Source organism: Yamadazyma tenuis, chromosome 4 (genome assembly GCF_029203305.1).
Source record: "Yamadazyma tenuis chromosome 4, complete sequence".
NCBI lineage: Eukaryota > Fungi > Ascomycota > Pichiomycetes > Serinales > Debaryomycetaceae > Yamadazyma > Yamadazyma tenuis.
Genome location: NC_089464.1, coordinates 88,122 through 105,343, shown reverse-complemented (window position 1 = coordinate 105,343; position 17,222 = coordinate 88,122). Strand labels below are relative to the sequence as shown.

The 17,222-nt window shown below is 46.5% G+C and overlaps 8 protein-coding genes across 8 annotated transcripts; 4 read left to right on the top strand and 4 right to left on the bottom strand. All coding sequences in view use genetic code 12, as the record gives it.

Annotated features, from left to right (window-relative positions):
• Positions 1 to 640: 640 nt before the first annotated feature.
• On the top strand, positions 641 to 1,978 carry SSU1 (Plasma membrane sulfite pump involved in sulfite metabolism; the record flags this gene model as incomplete). Its single annotated transcript, XM_006684805.2, has 1 exon — positions 641 to 1,978. One exon carries the CDS (start codon positions 641 to 643, stop codon positions 1,976 to 1,978), a length of 1,338 nt encoding a protein of 445 aa, XP_006684868.1.
• A 214-nt stretch (positions 1,979 to 2,192) lies between these two features.
• On the top strand, positions 2,193 to 3,860 carry PSN45_003121 (uncharacterized protein; the record flags this gene model as incomplete). The annotated part of the gene is made up of 1 exon (XM_006684569.2): positions 2,193 to 3,860. One exon carries the CDS (start codon positions 2,193 to 2,195, stop codon positions 3,858 to 3,860), a length of 1,668 nt encoding a protein of 555 aa, XP_006684632.1.
• A 441-nt stretch (positions 3,861 to 4,301) lies between these two features.
• On the top strand, positions 4,302 to 6,326 carry PRD1 (metalloendopeptidase; the record flags this gene model as incomplete). The annotated part of the gene is made up of 1 exon (XM_006684570.2): positions 4,302 to 6,326. The coding sequence occupies one exon, from the start codon at positions 4,302 to 4,304 to the stop codon at positions 6,324 to 6,326; it is 2,025 nt and encodes a 674-aa protein (XP_006684633.1).
• Positions 6,327 to 6,366: 40 nt separating this feature from the next.
• On the bottom strand, positions 6,367 to 8,331 carry GRS1 (Glycine--tRNA ligase 1, mitochondrial; the record flags this gene model as incomplete). The annotated part of the gene is made up of 1 exon (XM_006684807.1): positions 6,367 to 8,331. One exon carries the CDS (start codon positions 8,329 to 8,331, stop codon positions 6,367 to 6,369), a length of 1,965 nt encoding a protein of 654 aa, XP_006684870.1.
• A 404-nt stretch (positions 8,332 to 8,735) lies between these two features.
• On the bottom strand, positions 8,736 to 10,376 carry PSN45_003118 (FAD-dependent monooxygenase; the record flags this gene model as incomplete). The annotated part of the gene is made up of 1 exon (XM_006684809.1): positions 8,736 to 10,376. The coding sequence occupies one exon, from the start codon at positions 10,374 to 10,376 to the stop codon at positions 8,736 to 8,738; it is 1,641 nt and encodes a 546-aa protein (XP_006684872.1).
• Positions 10,377 to 10,747: 371 nt separating this feature from the next.
• PSN45_003117 (uncharacterized protein) lies at positions 10,748 to 12,325 on the bottom strand (the record flags this gene model as incomplete). Its single annotated transcript, XM_006684571.1, has 1 exon — positions 10,748 to 12,325. The coding sequence occupies one exon, from the start codon at positions 12,323 to 12,325 to the stop codon at positions 10,748 to 10,750; it is 1,578 nt and encodes a 525-aa protein (XP_006684634.1).
• Positions 12,326 to 12,689: 364 nt separating this feature from the next.
• Positions 12,690 to 14,108, top strand: PSN45_003116 (uncharacterized protein; the record flags this gene model as incomplete). The annotated part of the gene is made up of 1 exon (XM_006684572.1): positions 12,690 to 14,108. One exon carries the CDS (start codon positions 12,690 to 12,692, stop codon positions 14,106 to 14,108), a length of 1,419 nt encoding a protein of 472 aa, XP_006684635.1.
• Positions 14,109 to 14,212: 104 nt separating this feature from the next.
• PSN45_003115 (uncharacterized protein) lies at positions 14,213 to 17,155 on the bottom strand (the record flags this gene model as incomplete). Its single annotated transcript, XM_006684574.2, has 1 exon — positions 14,213 to 17,155. The coding sequence occupies one exon, from the start codon at positions 17,153 to 17,155 to the stop codon at positions 14,213 to 14,215; it is 2,943 nt and encodes a 980-aa protein (XP_006684637.1).
• Positions 17,156 to 17,222: the final 67 nt, after the last annotated feature.

Here is a 17,222-nt window from a genome sequence, read left to right as displayed (position 1 = left end):
GGTATTTTTGTGAATTTGCGAATGTGAAAACAAAAGGGAGGCAGTCGGGGGGCGGATACGGGCTGTTTAAATAGCTTGAGAGGCGGGGCCGCCATGTGCGCCCTGGCTACACCTATTTGGGGCGGGGCCGCTCAACCGTCACGCGATCGGCGGCACCGCTTTTGGGGCTGTGTGCAGGCCCACCCCCCTTCGGGGTCTCAAACTTGCTCACGGCGGCCTCCAAAACAACCGCTGTGGTACTTCCGCCCACGCTGATTGGGCGGCCATCCGCCCGACGGCCGGTGAGCGGTGGCCCTCCACACGTGCCCTTTCGCAATCCATTTCCGGTTCAGGCAAAAATGGTGCGGATGCCCGTCGCTCCTATCAGGGTTTTTCGGCCGCTTTTTTTCAAAGTGCGTCATGTTTCCTTCTTAAAAAACTTTTCCTTCACCTATAAACATAGAGTCATATCCCCCCCAACTGCATTCTGGCCAGATATATTCAACTGTCCATCGGCGTATTTGAGTCTGCTTTCCCCTGCACCGCTCTTTCTCCGCCTCCCCGACCTCCGCTTGGCTGCAAATAGTCGGATCCCTACACATAGTCAGCGCCACAGTTTGTTCCCAGCGCCTCAGTTTTATAACCTACCCATTTCACACCAATGGCTGCAAATTCTTTACAACCAGCTCAACACCACCACTCCTTCACGGAATCAGATGTGGAGACAGAAAACACAAAACTCGACTCTCATGCCTCCCCTCCACAAAAACCATATTCCTCCTGGAACCGGCTCCACCACAAAGCATCGCACAAACTCGTCAATAACTTCCTACCAGCATACTTTGTCAATGTGATGGCTACCGGTATTTCTGCCGCCATCTGCTACCACTTCCCATACCCAGCCGCCTGGCTCCGGGTGGTGGGACTCATTTTGTGGGCCCTAGGAATCTTTTTCTTCCTTTGTGGAACTGTCTTGATGGTCATTTCAGCCTCCACCGTACGGGGGAACTTGGTCAAATTCCACACCGACCCCAAGGTGGCCCCGTTCATGGGATGTTTCGCCATGGGATACAACTCGATGGTGAACATGCTCTACTTCGTGACAGGCCCATCGTTCATCATCGGTATCTTTGTGCTCTGGTGGGTGTCTGTATTCCTTTGCGTGTACACGGCGGTGGTGATTTTCTACTTCACGTTTTTGGTGAAAACCAGCACAAAGAAGCACTTTTCCCCGGAAAACTTCCATGCTACCCTTCTCTTGCCGATCGTGGCATTGACAGTCACCTCATCGGCGGGCCAGCTCTTCGCCATGGACTTACCGCACCGGAATCTTCAGGTACTCACGGTGGTGGTGAGCTACGTGCTTTGGGCCAACGCCATGGCCATGTCGTTCATTGTGCTCTCACTAATCTTCTACAAGTATCTTGTGCACAAGATCCCCAACACCACGATGGTGTTCACCACGTTCATCCCCATTGGGTTTTTGGGTCAAGGAGCATTTCTGATCCTCTTGTGTGGTAACAATTTGCACCAGCTCGTGCCGGCGATGGCTGCAAAATTGGCCGGTTTGGAATTCACTCACAACATGGGCCAAACGTTGCTGGAGGCCGCCACCAGCATTGCCACCGTGTTGATGGTGGTGTGCTCTCTCACAGGGCTTTTTCTCATATCGTTTGGGTACTTCAACACCTGTATAGCGGTAGCGTCAGTGTTGACGAAGGTGTTGACCAAGAACCCCAACCCGGAACATGTGTGTACCAGTGGGCCATTTGAAGGTATGATTCGGTTCAATAAGGGTTTCTGGGCCATGACATTTCCCTTGGGCACCATGGCCATTAGCAATAGTGAGCTTGGGAAGATGTATGGTATGGAGACGTTCAAGGCCGTGGGAGCTGTGTACGGAGTGGCGACGGTGGTGGTGACAGTTGGATGCTGTTTGGGTTTTTTGTACCACTTGGCACGAGATGTGGTTGAGTGTTTCACGGAAGAGGCCCATTAGCCGTATTTAAGACAATTATTTATTAAGCATTAATAGACATTATAGAATCACGGGTGTTGAGCTGGGGCCTTTCTTCTCTATCACTTCTCTTGCTTGTCTTTTCACTTCTCTTAATTGTCTTTTCACGTCTCATCTCTACTGTCACTCTCACTCATTCTCACTCACTTCTCACTCACTTCTCACTCTCACTCTCACTCTCACTCTCACTCTCACTATGCACATTCTGATCCATCTCCCCAGTCAGCCCACCGCCGACCCGGAGTTGCTTCTCCACCGGCTCTATGCCGCCCGCGACGTGGCCTTCTTCGACGAGCACCTCGCCGGCTACGTCCTCGTCCAACAACACCCCGATCTCCACGTCTCCATCCTGTCCCATTTTGAAGTGTTCCTAGACGTCAGCATTATTCCCGGCGATATCCTTGACACAGACCCCAATTACTCGCCGGCACTGTTCGTGGTGGAGTCGCTAGTGGTAGACGAGCTCGTGGCGCTGGACCTTCACGACGGCTTGCCGTTCAAACTATACCGATTCTCCATCCCCGTGAAATATCCAAACAAGAAGCTCAACTCGCCCCGAATCCACCTTAGCGCCACCATCAGGTTCAATGACCCACCCTCCAATACTTCCACCATCGCCACCCTCACGGACCTCGAGCCATGCCATCCCCGTAACCTCCTACGCGAGTTGAACCTCTCATCTACAAACATGTTTCTCCTGAGCACAATCATTGAGGACACAGACACATCCAGAAAAAGCCTCGACAGCCGGGTGGTGGCAGATATTTCCCACACCGACAACTCCACCGCCGTCGCGTCGGTGACCCCCGCTACCGTCTCGCTCCCAGTTCTCTCTGCCCTCGTCGTCAAACTCAAGTCCACCAAACCCGCTGGCAAAAACAACGAACTCCTTGCATCCTTCAACGTCGAAACCTCCGACCACCTCGCACACCTCCACCACTCGTCGCTCCACATTCGCCTCAACGAGTTCGAGTTGAGTTTCGCCGGCCAGATCATCAACATCAACGAAGGCATCTACCATTTCCCCATCGACTTCGCGGTCGACGAGTCCATCAACCTAAACTTCAAACTCATCAACAACGAGTCCCTCGAAACCTCACGCCAGGTCACCGTGACCCTCAACCTCCAGGTTCTTGGCCCAGCAGCCTCGCCCTATAGTAGCACCATCTCCACCTCCTGGTCACCTTTGGTGGACTTCAACCTTGTCGCACCGCCCATCAGCAACTCACTCAAGTCCATGTTGACCCAAGCACAACCGCCACAGACGCTTGCAAAGCGTAGGCTTGTTACTACCGGGGCCTCTTCCTTGTCCACCGCCAACACCTTGTCTTTCAAAAAGACTGCCACCAACCCGGTGCTTTTCCGTAAAGGTTCGTCCAACTCGTCTATGACCGTCAACTTGTGCAATCCCGGCATTTCTCCCTCTTTGTTTGGACTTAAACTCACCTTCAACGGGAATCTCACGGTTCCGTTGGGCCAGGTGACGGTGTGGAAGCTCCAGGCCATCAACAACTCTCTGTCAAACATGATGCTTTCGCTCGTGCTCCAGGGCCAAAAGGATATTTCGGCGTCAACCCCTCTGGTCTCGCAACAACCGCTCCGCCAACGGGACCTCGTGCCAGCGTACATGAAACCGGCGCTTTTTTCGCTCTACAACTCGCTCAAACTCGATAATAATGGAGTGTTGTTGCTTGATAACGACGTGCGTATCGGCCCATTGGAACCCAACAGTGTATTTGAGACCAACGTCAAAATCATCGGGCTTTCGCGAGGGGTGTTCAACTTGGACGGGCTCAACATCTTTGACTTGGCTTCGGGCGACGGGCTTGATTTTGGCAAGTTGGTTGAAGTTTTTGTGACATAGACATCCCCAAGGCATTTGTATAGATTCGCATTTTTTGCAGCATTTATTTCTTTGATCCATACATCCACTTTTATCCAACCTACCATGTCCCTCGCGTATACTCTCACTACCACCGTCTACATATTATGTTTGATATGCCCCCTATACAGCGTGACTGTCGTCTCAGGCATCAGAACCACCCAATTTTCCAAAATAGCCACCAATATCATCACAAATACCCTAGGATACTTGTTTCTTCAACAGTCACTATCTGTGCCAGTTCTTTTTGTGACAGCAGTATTTGTGAACATTCTTCCCACTATATGGCTCTGTTTACAAATACATGGCGCTAGGATCCAGGTGCGATTCCTGGTATAAAAAGGATCAATCTCATAGTCGCTGAAATTCGCCTAGCATCCATTCTTTCACAACGCTCGTTTTAATTTCAAAACCATATTTACCATGTCTGAAATCGACTACGATAACCTCATTTCCAAGCTTTCACTTCCTCGGTGGGACCACACGCCCTCTCAGGTTCTTCAGAAAGCAGAAGACTTGATACGTATCCAAGACGAATGCCTCAACAAATTCGCTGCTGTTGAGAACCCTACTACAGAAAACGCGTTGGCTCCGTACTTGCAAACAGTGCAAGAAATATGGTTTTCCGAGGGCCAATTGACATTCTACCTGTCTGTGTCTCCACAGAAGGATGTGAGAGACGCCTCCAATGCCGTGCTGAAGAAGCTAGACAAGTACTCGATTGAGGCTCTGCAGAGGAAAGACGTCTATAAAGTGTTCAAGAAATTGGCAGAAGCCAAACACCTGGACCCGGAAACTACTCGTTACTTGGATAAGAAGGTGTTGGGATACCAAAGAAATGGCATGGAATTGCCGGATGACCAGCAGGAAGTTCTAAAGAATTATAAGCTTCAGCTCTCTGAGCTTGCGATTGAATTTAAACGGGCATTAAATGAAATTGACGAATATATAGCTTTTACCAGAGAAGAATTGGAGGGTGTTCCCGATGATGTTGTGGATCAGTTCCAAATCGATGGCGGAAAGTATAAGATGACTTTCAAGTACACTGACTTCTTCCCAGTAATGAAATACGCTAAGAACCAAGATACCAGAAAAAGAGCCTACATTGGAAATCAGTCCAAGTGTGCAAACAACGGAACTATACTCTTGAATATGCTCAAGCTCAGGTACAGAGTGGCCAAGCTTTTGAACTACGATCATTACTCTGCTTTTGTTTTGGAAGAGAGGATAGCAAAAACTCTGGACAATGTTTTGACGTTCCTTCACGATTTGCGGGCTAAACTAACCCCTTTGGGCAAACAACAACTTCAACACATGAAAGAGTTGAAATATAAAGATTTAAGGTCCCGGGAACTTTCTCCACAAGACGATTTTTATATTTGGGACCAGAGTTTTTACGATAACTTGTTGTTGGAAAAAGAATATCAAGTTGACCACAAGAAGATCCAGGAGTACTTCCCGTTAGACTTGACCATCAAAAGGATGCTATCGATATACGAAACCATTTTTGATATCAAATTCCACAAATTGGCCAACCTCCCTGTTGAATTTACATGGCACTCAGAAGTAAAACAGTTTGCAGTTTTTCAGAATATTAAACTGGGAAACCCGTCATTTGTTGGGATCATATACTTTGACTTGCATCCTCGAGAAGGTAAATACGGCCATGCTGCTAACTTCAATTTGGGACCAGGTTTCGAGAAGGGCGATGGAACAAGACAATATCCTGTCACCGCATTGGTCTGCAATTTTACCAAACCTTCAAAAGACAAGCCTGCCTTGTTGAAGCACAGTGAGCTCAAGACTTTCTTTCATGAATTGGGCCATGGAGTCCACAGTATTCTATCCAAAACCAAGTACGCCAAGTTTCATGGCACTAGAGTCCCTAGAGACTTTGTTGAAGCTCCATCGCAAATGCTTGAGTATTGGATTTGGTCCCAAGACGAGTTAAAAGCCTTGTCTTCCCATTATCAAACTGGAGAACCTATAAGTGATGAATTGCTTGGCCAGCTCATTAAATCTAAAAGTGTCAATAGAGCCTTATTGAACCTTCGTCAGGTGTTTTTGGGTCTATTTGACATGAAATGCCACACTATCGATAATGAGGAAGATTTGGAAACCTTTGACTTATTGAGTACGTGGAACGATATGAGAGGAGATATTTCGTTGATTCCTGCTGATGCTATTAGAACTCCAGGATATGCTTCATTCCGCCATATTGCTCTTGGATATTCCTCCAGTTATTATGGATATTTATATTCCCAAGTGTTTGCTGCAGATATGTTTTATTCGTTGTTTAAGAAAGATCCAATGAACATCCAAAGTGGCTTGAGGTATCGAGATGTCATTTTGTCCACAGGAAACTCGAGAGAAATAATGGAGAGCCTTGAGGAGCTATTGGGGAGAAAACCCACTAATACGGCGTTCTTGAAAGAGCTTCTTGGCTAACTTATTAATAAAATACATGACCGTATATAATACGATATACCTACTCACTAGATTGTGATTCAAATGGGGTGAGTTTAGCGGTCCCTTCAGCCCATGACACGCCATTATAGGTGATCTCCTTGATGGCCCTAATCACGTCTTCGAAAGAACCTCTGACTTGCTTGGTAGAATCTCTTTCTCTTAAGGTGACAGAGTCGTCCTTGATAGAGTCAAAGTCGATGGTGATACCAAATGGAGTACCCAATTCATCGTTTCTGGAGTATCTCTTACCAATAGAAGTAGAAGAATCATCTACCTTGAATGGAATTTGTTCCTTTCTCAAGAAGTTGGTGACTCTCTTCACCATTGGCTGTAATTCAGCATTCGAAGATAATGGCACAAGCAATACTTTGGTAGGAGCAACCAAAGGAGGTAAAGACAACACGGATCTGTCGGTGTCTTCGGGTCTGGCCCAGAACTGGTGTTCAAAAATAGAGTAGATAATTCTACCAATACCAAAAGATGGTTCAATGACATTAGGAGTGAATTCTCTGATGTGTTCGGTTCTGGTTACTTTACCAATCTTGACAAAAGTTTCGTCCAATTCAACCTCTTGCTCGATTCCATCCACCTTAAACACAATCTTAGCATTGTCCTTCAATTCCTTAGACAAGTCCTCCAACTCACATTGAGTTCTAGCCAATAACCAGTCTTGAACCTTACCGGCGTCCTTTCTGAATGTAGGACCAAACTTCTTCTTCTCGATGTCAACTTCGAACTTTTCCACAGTGACGGGGGCATCCAAGGCCTTTCTCACCACCAACTTCTCGTTGGTTCTAGCAGCATGAACAGACAAATCGTACGCCGATCTGTCAGCACAACCAACACATTCAATCCAACCGTAGGAGGTTTGTAATTCGGCATCCCAACAGTCAGCGGCGTAATGAGCCATTTCGTTGGATAAATGTTGTCTGAATCTAAGTCTGTTTTTATCGACTCCAATCTTAAGCAAGAACTTGTAGATTCTAGCAAGGAAGTAACCCAAGGTTTGGTTGTCGACCATTCCAGATTCAACAGCATCACCAACAGAGACTTCTTTTAACTCATTGGAACCAGCTTCTTGAACGCTCTTGGGTAAGAATTTCAACTTGACATCCTTAATTTCATCGAATCTTGGATGGTTCTTGTCCTCTGGGTCAACATAATGTTCAATTTCGGCCATCAAGAATTCACGAACTCTCAACAAACCAGCTCTAGGAGAAATCTCGTTTCTGAAAGACTTACCAATAGAGGCAGAAGCAAAAGGCATCTTCTCATTGTTGAAGTCCAACAACTTGGAAAAGTTCAAGAATTGGCCCTGGGCAGTTTCTGGTCTCAAGTATCCTTTCAATTGACCAGAAGGACCAATGGCAGTTTCAAACATCAAGTTAAACTCGACTGGTTGCTCCAAAGGTCCCCCAGTGGCAGGGTTGGTGATGTTGTACTTGGTGATCAATTCACCCAACTGAGGTCCTGAAAACCCATCGATTTGGTTCAAAATCGTCTCATATTCCTTGACAACTTCATCATCCAACTTGACATTCTTGATTTCCTTGACCTTCTTCTTTCTCTTTTTCTTATCTTCATCCTCTTCCACCTCGCTAACATCTTGGCCCCTGGCAGCCTTGTCACCCTTCAATCTGGCTTCAAGGACTTCTTCCACCAAGTGGTCAGCTCTAAAAATTTCTCCAGTTTTCAAGTCTCTGCACATCCAATCAGCAAACTTGTCGACATGACCAGAAGTCTTCAACACCTCGTGAGGAGTCAACATTGAACAGTCAACTTCTAACATATCTTCTTCCAAAATAAAATGCTTTCTCCAGGTATCAACCACATTGGCTTGTAAAGCGCATCCTGGTGGACCATAGTCGTACAATCCGGAAACACCTCCGTAGATTTCGAAGGAGGGGGCAAAGAAAAATCTTCTCTTCAAGACTTGTTCCAAGGCATCCCTGGAAAAGGGGATGGGAGTTTGAGCGGTGGACATCGTGGCTTTGAATGTTCGAATAAGTCCTTTAGAAACCTGGCGTAGTTGACTAATCTTGAACGTCGTGGAGGAAGTGAGTAATTTTTTTCGCGGACATATGATGAGGGCATTGTGCGGGCACGACCCTGATTTGGGGATATTCAAGTGTGGTAGGAGACGGTGATAGAAGGTGGGGAGGGGTGTAGTGGTTTCTTAATGAGTTATAGTGGTGCTTGTAGGTGTGCTCCAGTTTTTTGGGGATTTTTAGAGGATTCTTAATTTTTTGTGGTAGTTGCAAAATTAGCAGAATTCACAAAGAGATAATAAAATTGTGATGCTAAGTTACTCAAGTATTAAATTACTCTACAAGTGACCGCTTTACTATCAACTAGTCTTTAACAATTTGTATTCACTACTCTAATTACTCAACTGTTCTTCGTCTTGACCAAATCCAAATCATCCCACTTCACATTTCTACCTCTCCGGAAATAAGTAATCTGACTATATGGATAAGCAGCAAAGTTGACTTTTGCATCCGAGTACCATGAAACACACCCTCCGTAAGCAGTTCCAAACACTGATTGTTTCAACAACTTTTGAGTAGTTTCAAACCATTCAAGGTACTTTTCGTCTTTAACACAAATAGAGGCATAGGTGCCATCCAAAATCTTTTTGGCCACTTTGGCGTAGTAGCCACAGGAAATCTCAATGGCCTGCACCACGGATGAATGGCCTGAAGCTGAGTTGGGTCCGGCAATCAAAAACAAGTTGGGAAGGTCCTTGGCCAAGAACGTCTCGTACGCAGAAGGACCATTTTCTTTCCAGTATTTACTTACATCATTACCATTTCTGCCGATCAATTTATAAGGAGCTGCACCCTTGTTAAGGTCATACCCAGTACACGCCACAATAATATCTGCCTGTATTTCCAGTCCATCTGTCAAAATCACTGAATGCTCTTTGACTTCTACCACCTGTTCGGCCTTCACGTCTATCCGAGGATCGTGTAAAGTCGGACAGTAAACGTAGTCGAAAATCAACCGTTTGCAGCCAATCTTGTACTTGGGAATCAAAACGTCGTGGAACTTCTTGGGAACAGTCTTTCGCATATACCTCACACTGTTACGAGTGTTCCACCACCTAACAAAGCGACCAACCAACCCCGTGTCTTTGTACATGGGATATCTCAGTTCTGCCACAATCATCACAATCCAACGGAGCAACAACAAGCCAAATCCCCATCTGGAAAGTAAGTTATACAAATACAACAAAAACCGAGGGTGTGGAGGAAGAATATAGTGCTGGGACCTCACCAACTGCACCACAGACTCCGGTTCAAACTTCAATAACTCGGGCACCACCTGAGCAGCTGAGCAACCGTTTCCGATCACCACCACCTTCTTTCCCTTGAAATCTACAGACCAGTCCCAGATTCCCGAATGCATATAGTCACCTTTGAAAGTTTCCATGCCTTTGGGTGCAAACTTATTGGGTACCACTAAGCCACCCGAGCAATTACAGATGATCTGGGCCGTGTGCTTGAAGCGTTCACCGGTGGCGAGGTTGAAACCCTCGATTTCCCAGTGGTTGGTTTTTTCGTTGAAGGTGGCCTGCTGGATCTGGGATTTCAACCGGGCCTTGGAGTTCAACTGGTAACGGTCCACCACTCGACGAATGTACTCGAGCATCTCGTATTGCGGAGGACGTAACTCGGACCAGTTGCTGACCAATTCGGATGTGTACGAGTACCACAATGCTGGAATATCACTGGCACATCCCGGGTAGGTGTTGGCAAACCAAGTTCCTCCCAACAGTTCGTGTTTTTCAAACAAGACAAGGTCGGACTCGCCGAGTTTGTTGATGGTGGTCATGGCGGCACCAATACCCGAGAAGCCACCACCAATGATGGCGACTTTGCTGGAAGTTTCTTTGACGGGGATGGATTTATCGATATACCATTTGGATTGTTCACGGTCGTCCAACACGAGTTTCGCATCTTTGTACTTGATCCTGAAGGTGTTGGGGTCCTTGTGGGACTCACGTGAAAGAGTATACGTGGTAGTCATATTTGAATTAGAAACGCTAGGATGAGAAAATGAGTGAAATAATGGCAATGGGTGGGAATATATATGGGTGTCTCCTCATTTTATGTTTCATATGACTTCGCAGTGTGATTTGTGGAGAAGTTTGCAGCCTCGTGCGAGAGGAGGCCCGAGGAGCATTATCATGTGTCGGGCGAAAAAATACGGCAATGTTGTACCTGCTTGGTGGCTGCAGTATATGCAACCGACGGGGTTAAGATACGGGGTTATCACATGACCGATGTTGATGTAATTATGGGTTTGAGGCGATATCAAAGGACAGATCGTGGCACCGTCAGAGAATACAATATCATTGGTTTTACACACAAAAAGTATAATTCACTAACATAGCATAACTAAAGTGTATACCTGAACTCGGGATTCTCCTTATCGGTCAAATCTGCAAACTCAATGTTCTCAAGCTTAACGTACGCATCCCCCATTTCTTCCCGCTTACGCGCTCTGGCCTCATTCTCCCTATAATATGAATAGTACAACACCAAGATGAGGGCTATACAAGCGGCATAACACCCAACAATGGCTCCTTTTGCACTCTTGTAGTGTGGTGCCTCGTTAGATCTGAATGTTTGAGGGCCAATACAGTTGCCAGCACAATAAGCAATAAGAAGAAGGGCATTTCCCACCACCTTCTTGGTATGTCCCGCGACATTCGACTGGTAGATGGAAAGCATGCAAATAAAGCCTATATCCGAAATTTGCATCACGTAGAACCCAGCTAATCGGGCAGTTTTACTGTCAGCAAATGCCAACAACGACGACCCCATAAGGGCCACGCCGAGGGCAAATGTTGAAACCGCCATTCTGTGCTTGACAAGTCCAAATTCGTAGGTGGATGCCACAAGCATCGACCCGAAGAATCCCACCACCCCCACTGGAATGTTCATGATCAAAGACTTCTTGACGGAGTAGCCGAAATCGTCGTTGAGTAAAATCGACGAGAAGTTGGTCAATCCACCGTTGGGAACCTCGTCCAAGATTTGGAACACAAACATCAACCAAATCCGGTAGTCCGTCAAGCATTCCTTCAACTGGCTCCACTTAAAGTGCTTGTTGCCGAAACCCTGGTTGTTGGATCTGATTCGCTCCACCACCATCAACCGTTCTCTGTCATTCAAAAACCATGCTTTGGTGGGATTATCTGGAATGTGGAAGTAGAAGGCCACGCCCATGACGATGTTCACGAGTCCAATAACGATGTAAACCACTTTCCACGACGCCACTGACCAGTTGGAACCATGGATGTAAAGCCCGTATGCGAAGGCATATCCAATGATCACCCCGAGCGAACACGCAGACAACCACACGGTGGTTCTCATGAAGTGCTCATGGCGCTTGTACCACTGGCCCGTCAAGATCACCATCGCCGGCGTGATACTGCTTTCCAACATTCCCAACACCACTCTGAGAAACATGAAGCCAGGTAAATTTGCAGCCGGTGCGAGGCACACGACAATCCCCCATAACAACATAAACGCTGAGGTTGCTTTTGCAACCGGGAATCTTTGCAAAATCAACGAAGCTGGCAACTCAAACACAAGATATCCGAGGTAGAATGCGGTTGATAACCACGAATATGTGTTACCCACCATCCCCAAATCGGTCTTGAGACCCATGATCGAAGCAAAGGAATTGGTGATTTTATCCATGTACTGCACCGCGTACATGAACGTGAAGAACGGCATGAGGTACAAGTCGATCTTGCGCAATAACTGGCGGTCTTCTTCGGGTGTTAACACAATATCTTTAGATTCCAAGGCAATTTCCATGGCCTCATCCACATCGGCCGTCACCTTAATTTCCTTGCCACCTGGAGAAATCACGCGTGCAATCTCCTCGTTCAATGCATGCTTGTAGTCTCCTGATAACACGGTGGTGAGAACGGTTTCTGGTTGTTTGATGTCACTGTCACTCATGGATAATCTCAACCACAGCTGGGAAATGCGTATTCTTTTTGTAATGATGGTGACGGTGCTGCTCCGGTGGGGCGATACCTATCCTATTGTTCTTATCACGTCCATATCATCCCGTTTCGACCTTCACAACCGCAACCATGGAAATAGACGCACTCCAGGATTAGTAATTCTGCTCCGAGAACATAAAAATAGATAAAGATCGGCGTGTTGATAGGTTGATTTGCAGGGAATAACGCATCGGGTTGCTTCTTAAAAAACTGCGTGCGGTCCCCCAGTATAAATGCCCCATTTTCTTATCGGTGTCCAAATATTGACATATATAGTTTCCGGCTTATCTGGCCCTTAAATTTACAAAGTTTCAGAAATGCCCACAGAAAAACAGTATTTCCCCTTGGACGGTTACACCAAGTCTTTTTGGTTAGGTCTTGAAGATCAAGAAGAGTTTTCGTCCCACAGAACCACCCGCGAACTTCCCCTGGAAGTTGACGTGTTGGTGATAGGATCCGGTTATGCAGGAGCTTCCACTGCCCACTACCTCTTGCACCAGGATCCGGCGTTAAGGGTCGCGTTGTATGAAGCCCGCACCGCGTGCTCGGGCGCCACGGGCCGTAATGGCGGGCATGTCAAGCCCTACTACCACCGCAACTACGATCTCTACCTCCAGATGTTGGGTGAGAAGGGCGCGGCTGAGGTCGTCAACTCAGAGTACGACCATTTGTGGGCTATCAAGAAAATCGTTGACGACAATAATATCGACTGTGATTTTTTTTTAACCAGAGCCTGTGATGTGTACCCTGATAAAGAGGATTCTCGTGTCGCCAGAGACCTAGAGGCTGCGAAAAGTATGTTGGCCAATCCGCACATTTATCCGGAGATGAAGAAACAGTTTCAGATTTTCCACGGCGCGGCTGCAAGAATGATCTCCAAATCTCCTCAAACTGACATAGCTTTTACATATCCTGCTGCCAGCTGCTGGCCATGGAAGTTGTTCATTTCAATCTTAAAGATGTGTGTAGCCAAGGGCTTGAATCTTCAGACAAACACTTTGGTCACCAAAGTGACGTCCACTGACAATGGCAAATGGGTGGTTCATACTCCCCGTGGAACCACTATTTGTGGTAAAGTGGTCTACTGCACAAATGGATACACAAAGGGATTGTTGGAGGAGTTTTCAAATACAATTGTGCCACAAAGAGGCGTTTGTTGCAGTATAGAGGCTGCTGACAAAGATCATACCCCACATTTGACAAACACCTATGGTCTCTTTACCTCCAGACCAAATAGTGACTATCTCATCAACAGACCTGATGGGACCATCATTGTGGGGGGCCGTGATGAGTCTTTGATCAAGCCAAACGGGGATATTTCTGGGTGGTTTGACTGTGTGGACGATACTTATGTTGACGAGGTATCCAAGGCAGAGTTTAAGGATTACATGAAGAAGCGGTTTTCGACGTGGGAGAACACCGACTCCGACGTCAGCAAAATCTGGTCTGGGATCTTGGGCTTCACCAACGACTATTTGCCGTATGTGGGAGAGTTGGATGTCATTGGTAAGAAAGGCTGCTACATCGTTGCGGGATTCCACGGCCATGGTATGCCCCGAGTTCTTTTCAGTGCTAAGGCAGTTGCCACATGTATCACACAGAACAAGAAGGTCCATGAGCTTGAGTACACAATTCCAAAGGGGTTCTTTGTGAGTAAGGAGAGAATAGAGAAGCCAAATGTGTATGAGCAAGGTATCCACAAGTTCGTCAAGGAACACTATGACGCAAAGTTGTGAGGCTCTCGCTCTCTAACTCCTCCCTAGTATTTAAAAGTATGTATTGAAGTATGTCAACTGTATAGTAGCAATTTGGCTGCAAAACTTCTTCGCTATTTCAAATCTCACTCTTCCTCAAGAAAATAACTTTCTGGCGGCCCGAGATAACTTGGCCTGGCACCACCAAAATCAATCACTATTTTCTGCAACACCACCCCAGGCTCCAAAAGCCACACCTTCAAGGTGTGTGGTCCCGCATCCACGTCATGTGTCGTGTTTCGGGTCCATGCATTGGCTGCCACAGCCTCTTCCCATCCAACCGGATACGCAGTGGGGTCTGTGTTATCTTCGTAAATCTGGATATCTTCTGGTTCGTCATCATCTACAGCCACGCCGTAACGTAAAGGCCGGAAAGGGTTCACGTTGAGACTGGGCGAGAATATCAATGTAACATTTGTGACGTTGGATCCACTGAAGGCATAGAAATCATACTCCAAGTACAGCGCATCTTCGGTCGCAACTTGAGACTCACTATTAATTGGGTAAAGGGTCACCCCAGATAAGGTTCTTCCAAACCGGGGAATCGTCAAGAAGTAAGTGTCGTTCTGTGAAATGTTTGCAGTGGTGTGCTCGGCTTCAATAGAAACATATCCTTGTGACTCGATATACCCAGTGAATGAGGTGACATTCTCTGTTTTATTGATGGGTAAGTTCAAAATGGTAGGAATCGTGTAGAAGTAGGTGGAACTGTTGGTGGTGAAGTTCAAGAATTCCAAGTGGAACCCGTCGTCCACCTGATCCCAGTCAACACTAACATTCAAGAAGATCGAATTCCACAACGATTGGTTGGAAGCATTAATAATTCCACTGGAAGGTGTCACACTAACATAATCGTTCCACGGAGTTACCTTGAACTCAAAATCCTCATAGCCTCTACTAAAAACTTCAATCCACGTGTTTCCAGAATACGGGTTGAGCTCGGGAAATATCAAGGTATTGTTGTTGTAAGTAGCTCCATTGTGCACATCATCACCAGGAACCACTCCAAGGGCACCATCAATGGTAAGTCCGCCTGAACCACTCATAGCTTCAGTTTCAAGCAATATCTCTGATACTGCAGGCATTACGTCTCGCATTGGGTTCTGCCAGTAAGAATAGCTAAGATGTGGTTGGTCCATCATATTTTTCCATTTACCGTCGAGCAATGCATCCCATTTTTTCTTCCAATTAAAATCGTCTTGAAAGGCCTCTTTTACATGATCAGCACTAGAAGAAGCCTGGTTACGCTGTTGAGAAGTATAAAGGTCATTCTTACCAGCTGTGATGTGCAAATCATGAACAATGTATCCCGCATGGCATGGGTGCAAAATCATCTCAAAGAACGCCGGTTTAGCAGCCTTTGAAAGACTGTTATTGTAAACATTCCAAGCCCTGTCGGAGAGGGTTTTCCAAGTGTCAAGGACCATTTGGGCTTCGTTGTAGTTGAGCAACGTGTAGGTGTCCCTGTCCAAGAGCTCATACTTGAGACGTCCAGCCAAAAACGAATACTCTTCAACAATGTCTGAGATTTCATCTATAACGATATCTGGAGCAAATTCTCCAAACTGCTGTTCAGCCCACTTTCGAGTCCAAGTGGGTACCTTGTTGACTTGTCCCCACTGGTCGTAGTCGTAGGCCAAGTCAAGAAAGTATGCTATGGGCACTTCCAAGCCTTTCAAATCACCAACGTTGACCACCCAGAACTCCCGAGCTTGTCTTTCGTACGCCATGTGCATCTGCTCCCATGTCCGTGTTAGTGAAACAGTGTTGATCCACTTATAGTTGCGGGGGTCTCCCACATAATCGAAATGGTAGTATATTCCTGCTCCTCCACTTCTGGAGGTCTCATCTCCCTGAGGAAGTCTTCTAATATTTCCCCAATTGTCGTCCACCCAAAGCAATATGATATCGTCAGGTACCAGCATTCCCTTCTGATAATAGCTTTGCACTTCTTTGTACAAACACCAAACCTGGGGAATAGTCGAGATGTTGGTGCCTTCTCCAAATCCTTCTACCAATAAGTCTCTCTGGTGAGCAATAATCTTCTCAAGCAAAGCAGACTCGACTCCGTCTGACATAGCGGTATCTCCAAGACCACGCATACCTTCAACCCAAACCCCTTCGTAAGCTTTTCCTCGAGCAATACCGTCTTTCCAGTATTCGGTGATATTCTTTTCGTTGGTAGTATAGTCCCACGAACCTTCACCCTCATATAACCATTCATTGGAAGCCCGTTGTAAGGGCTCAGTATGAGAAGTGGACATCACAATCCCATAGTAGTCAGCCCAGTATTGGTTTAAACCGTCATCGAGCCCGAACATGGCTTTCCACATGGCTGGCCACAAGAGATTGGCTTTCTGTCTCAACAAGAGCTCGAACACTTTGAAGTAGAACTCATGAACATAGTGGGTGTAGTTTCCCTGATCAAAATTGCGGTTCACCCAGGTAGATAATGAAGGTTCCTCATCGTTGATGAAAATCCCTCTGTACTTGACACTGGGTTCTCCACTAACTATTGGTGCTGAGGTGTTGAAGTATACCGACGAGTGCGACTCGATGGGGACATCTGCCCAAAAATACCATGGACTCACCCCAATCATCCCAGAAATGGTGTAGATTCCAAAGATAGTTCCTCTTTTATCACTTCCCGCTACCACTACAGTATTACAGCCCTTGATATGGGTGATAATGTAAGATTCCCATTTGTGTTCAATGGCCCTGATGTCGATGAGGTTATTTTTAACAAGATTGTCAATTATCAGAGAATTACCAATTGTTCCAATAATAATAGTAGGTGACTTGGAGCAGTACTCCAAGGTATCATTGGCCACCTGAAGGGCCTTTTTGCCAGTAACAGCTTCAAAATCTTTTCTCAAGTCGTGAGCAGCCCTAATAACTCCAGGCCAGTCAGCTGGGTCAAACACCAATCGAGATGTACTGGCGTTGGTATAGATGGGAATTGTCTCATCGTATTCCTCAAATACAATTGAGGCTGTCACAATGGACAAAAAACACCAGAACCAATACATTGTAGACTCACCCACCACAACCAGGAAAGAGGCTCAGCTTTATACCCCTGTTCCCCAGAATTTCCCC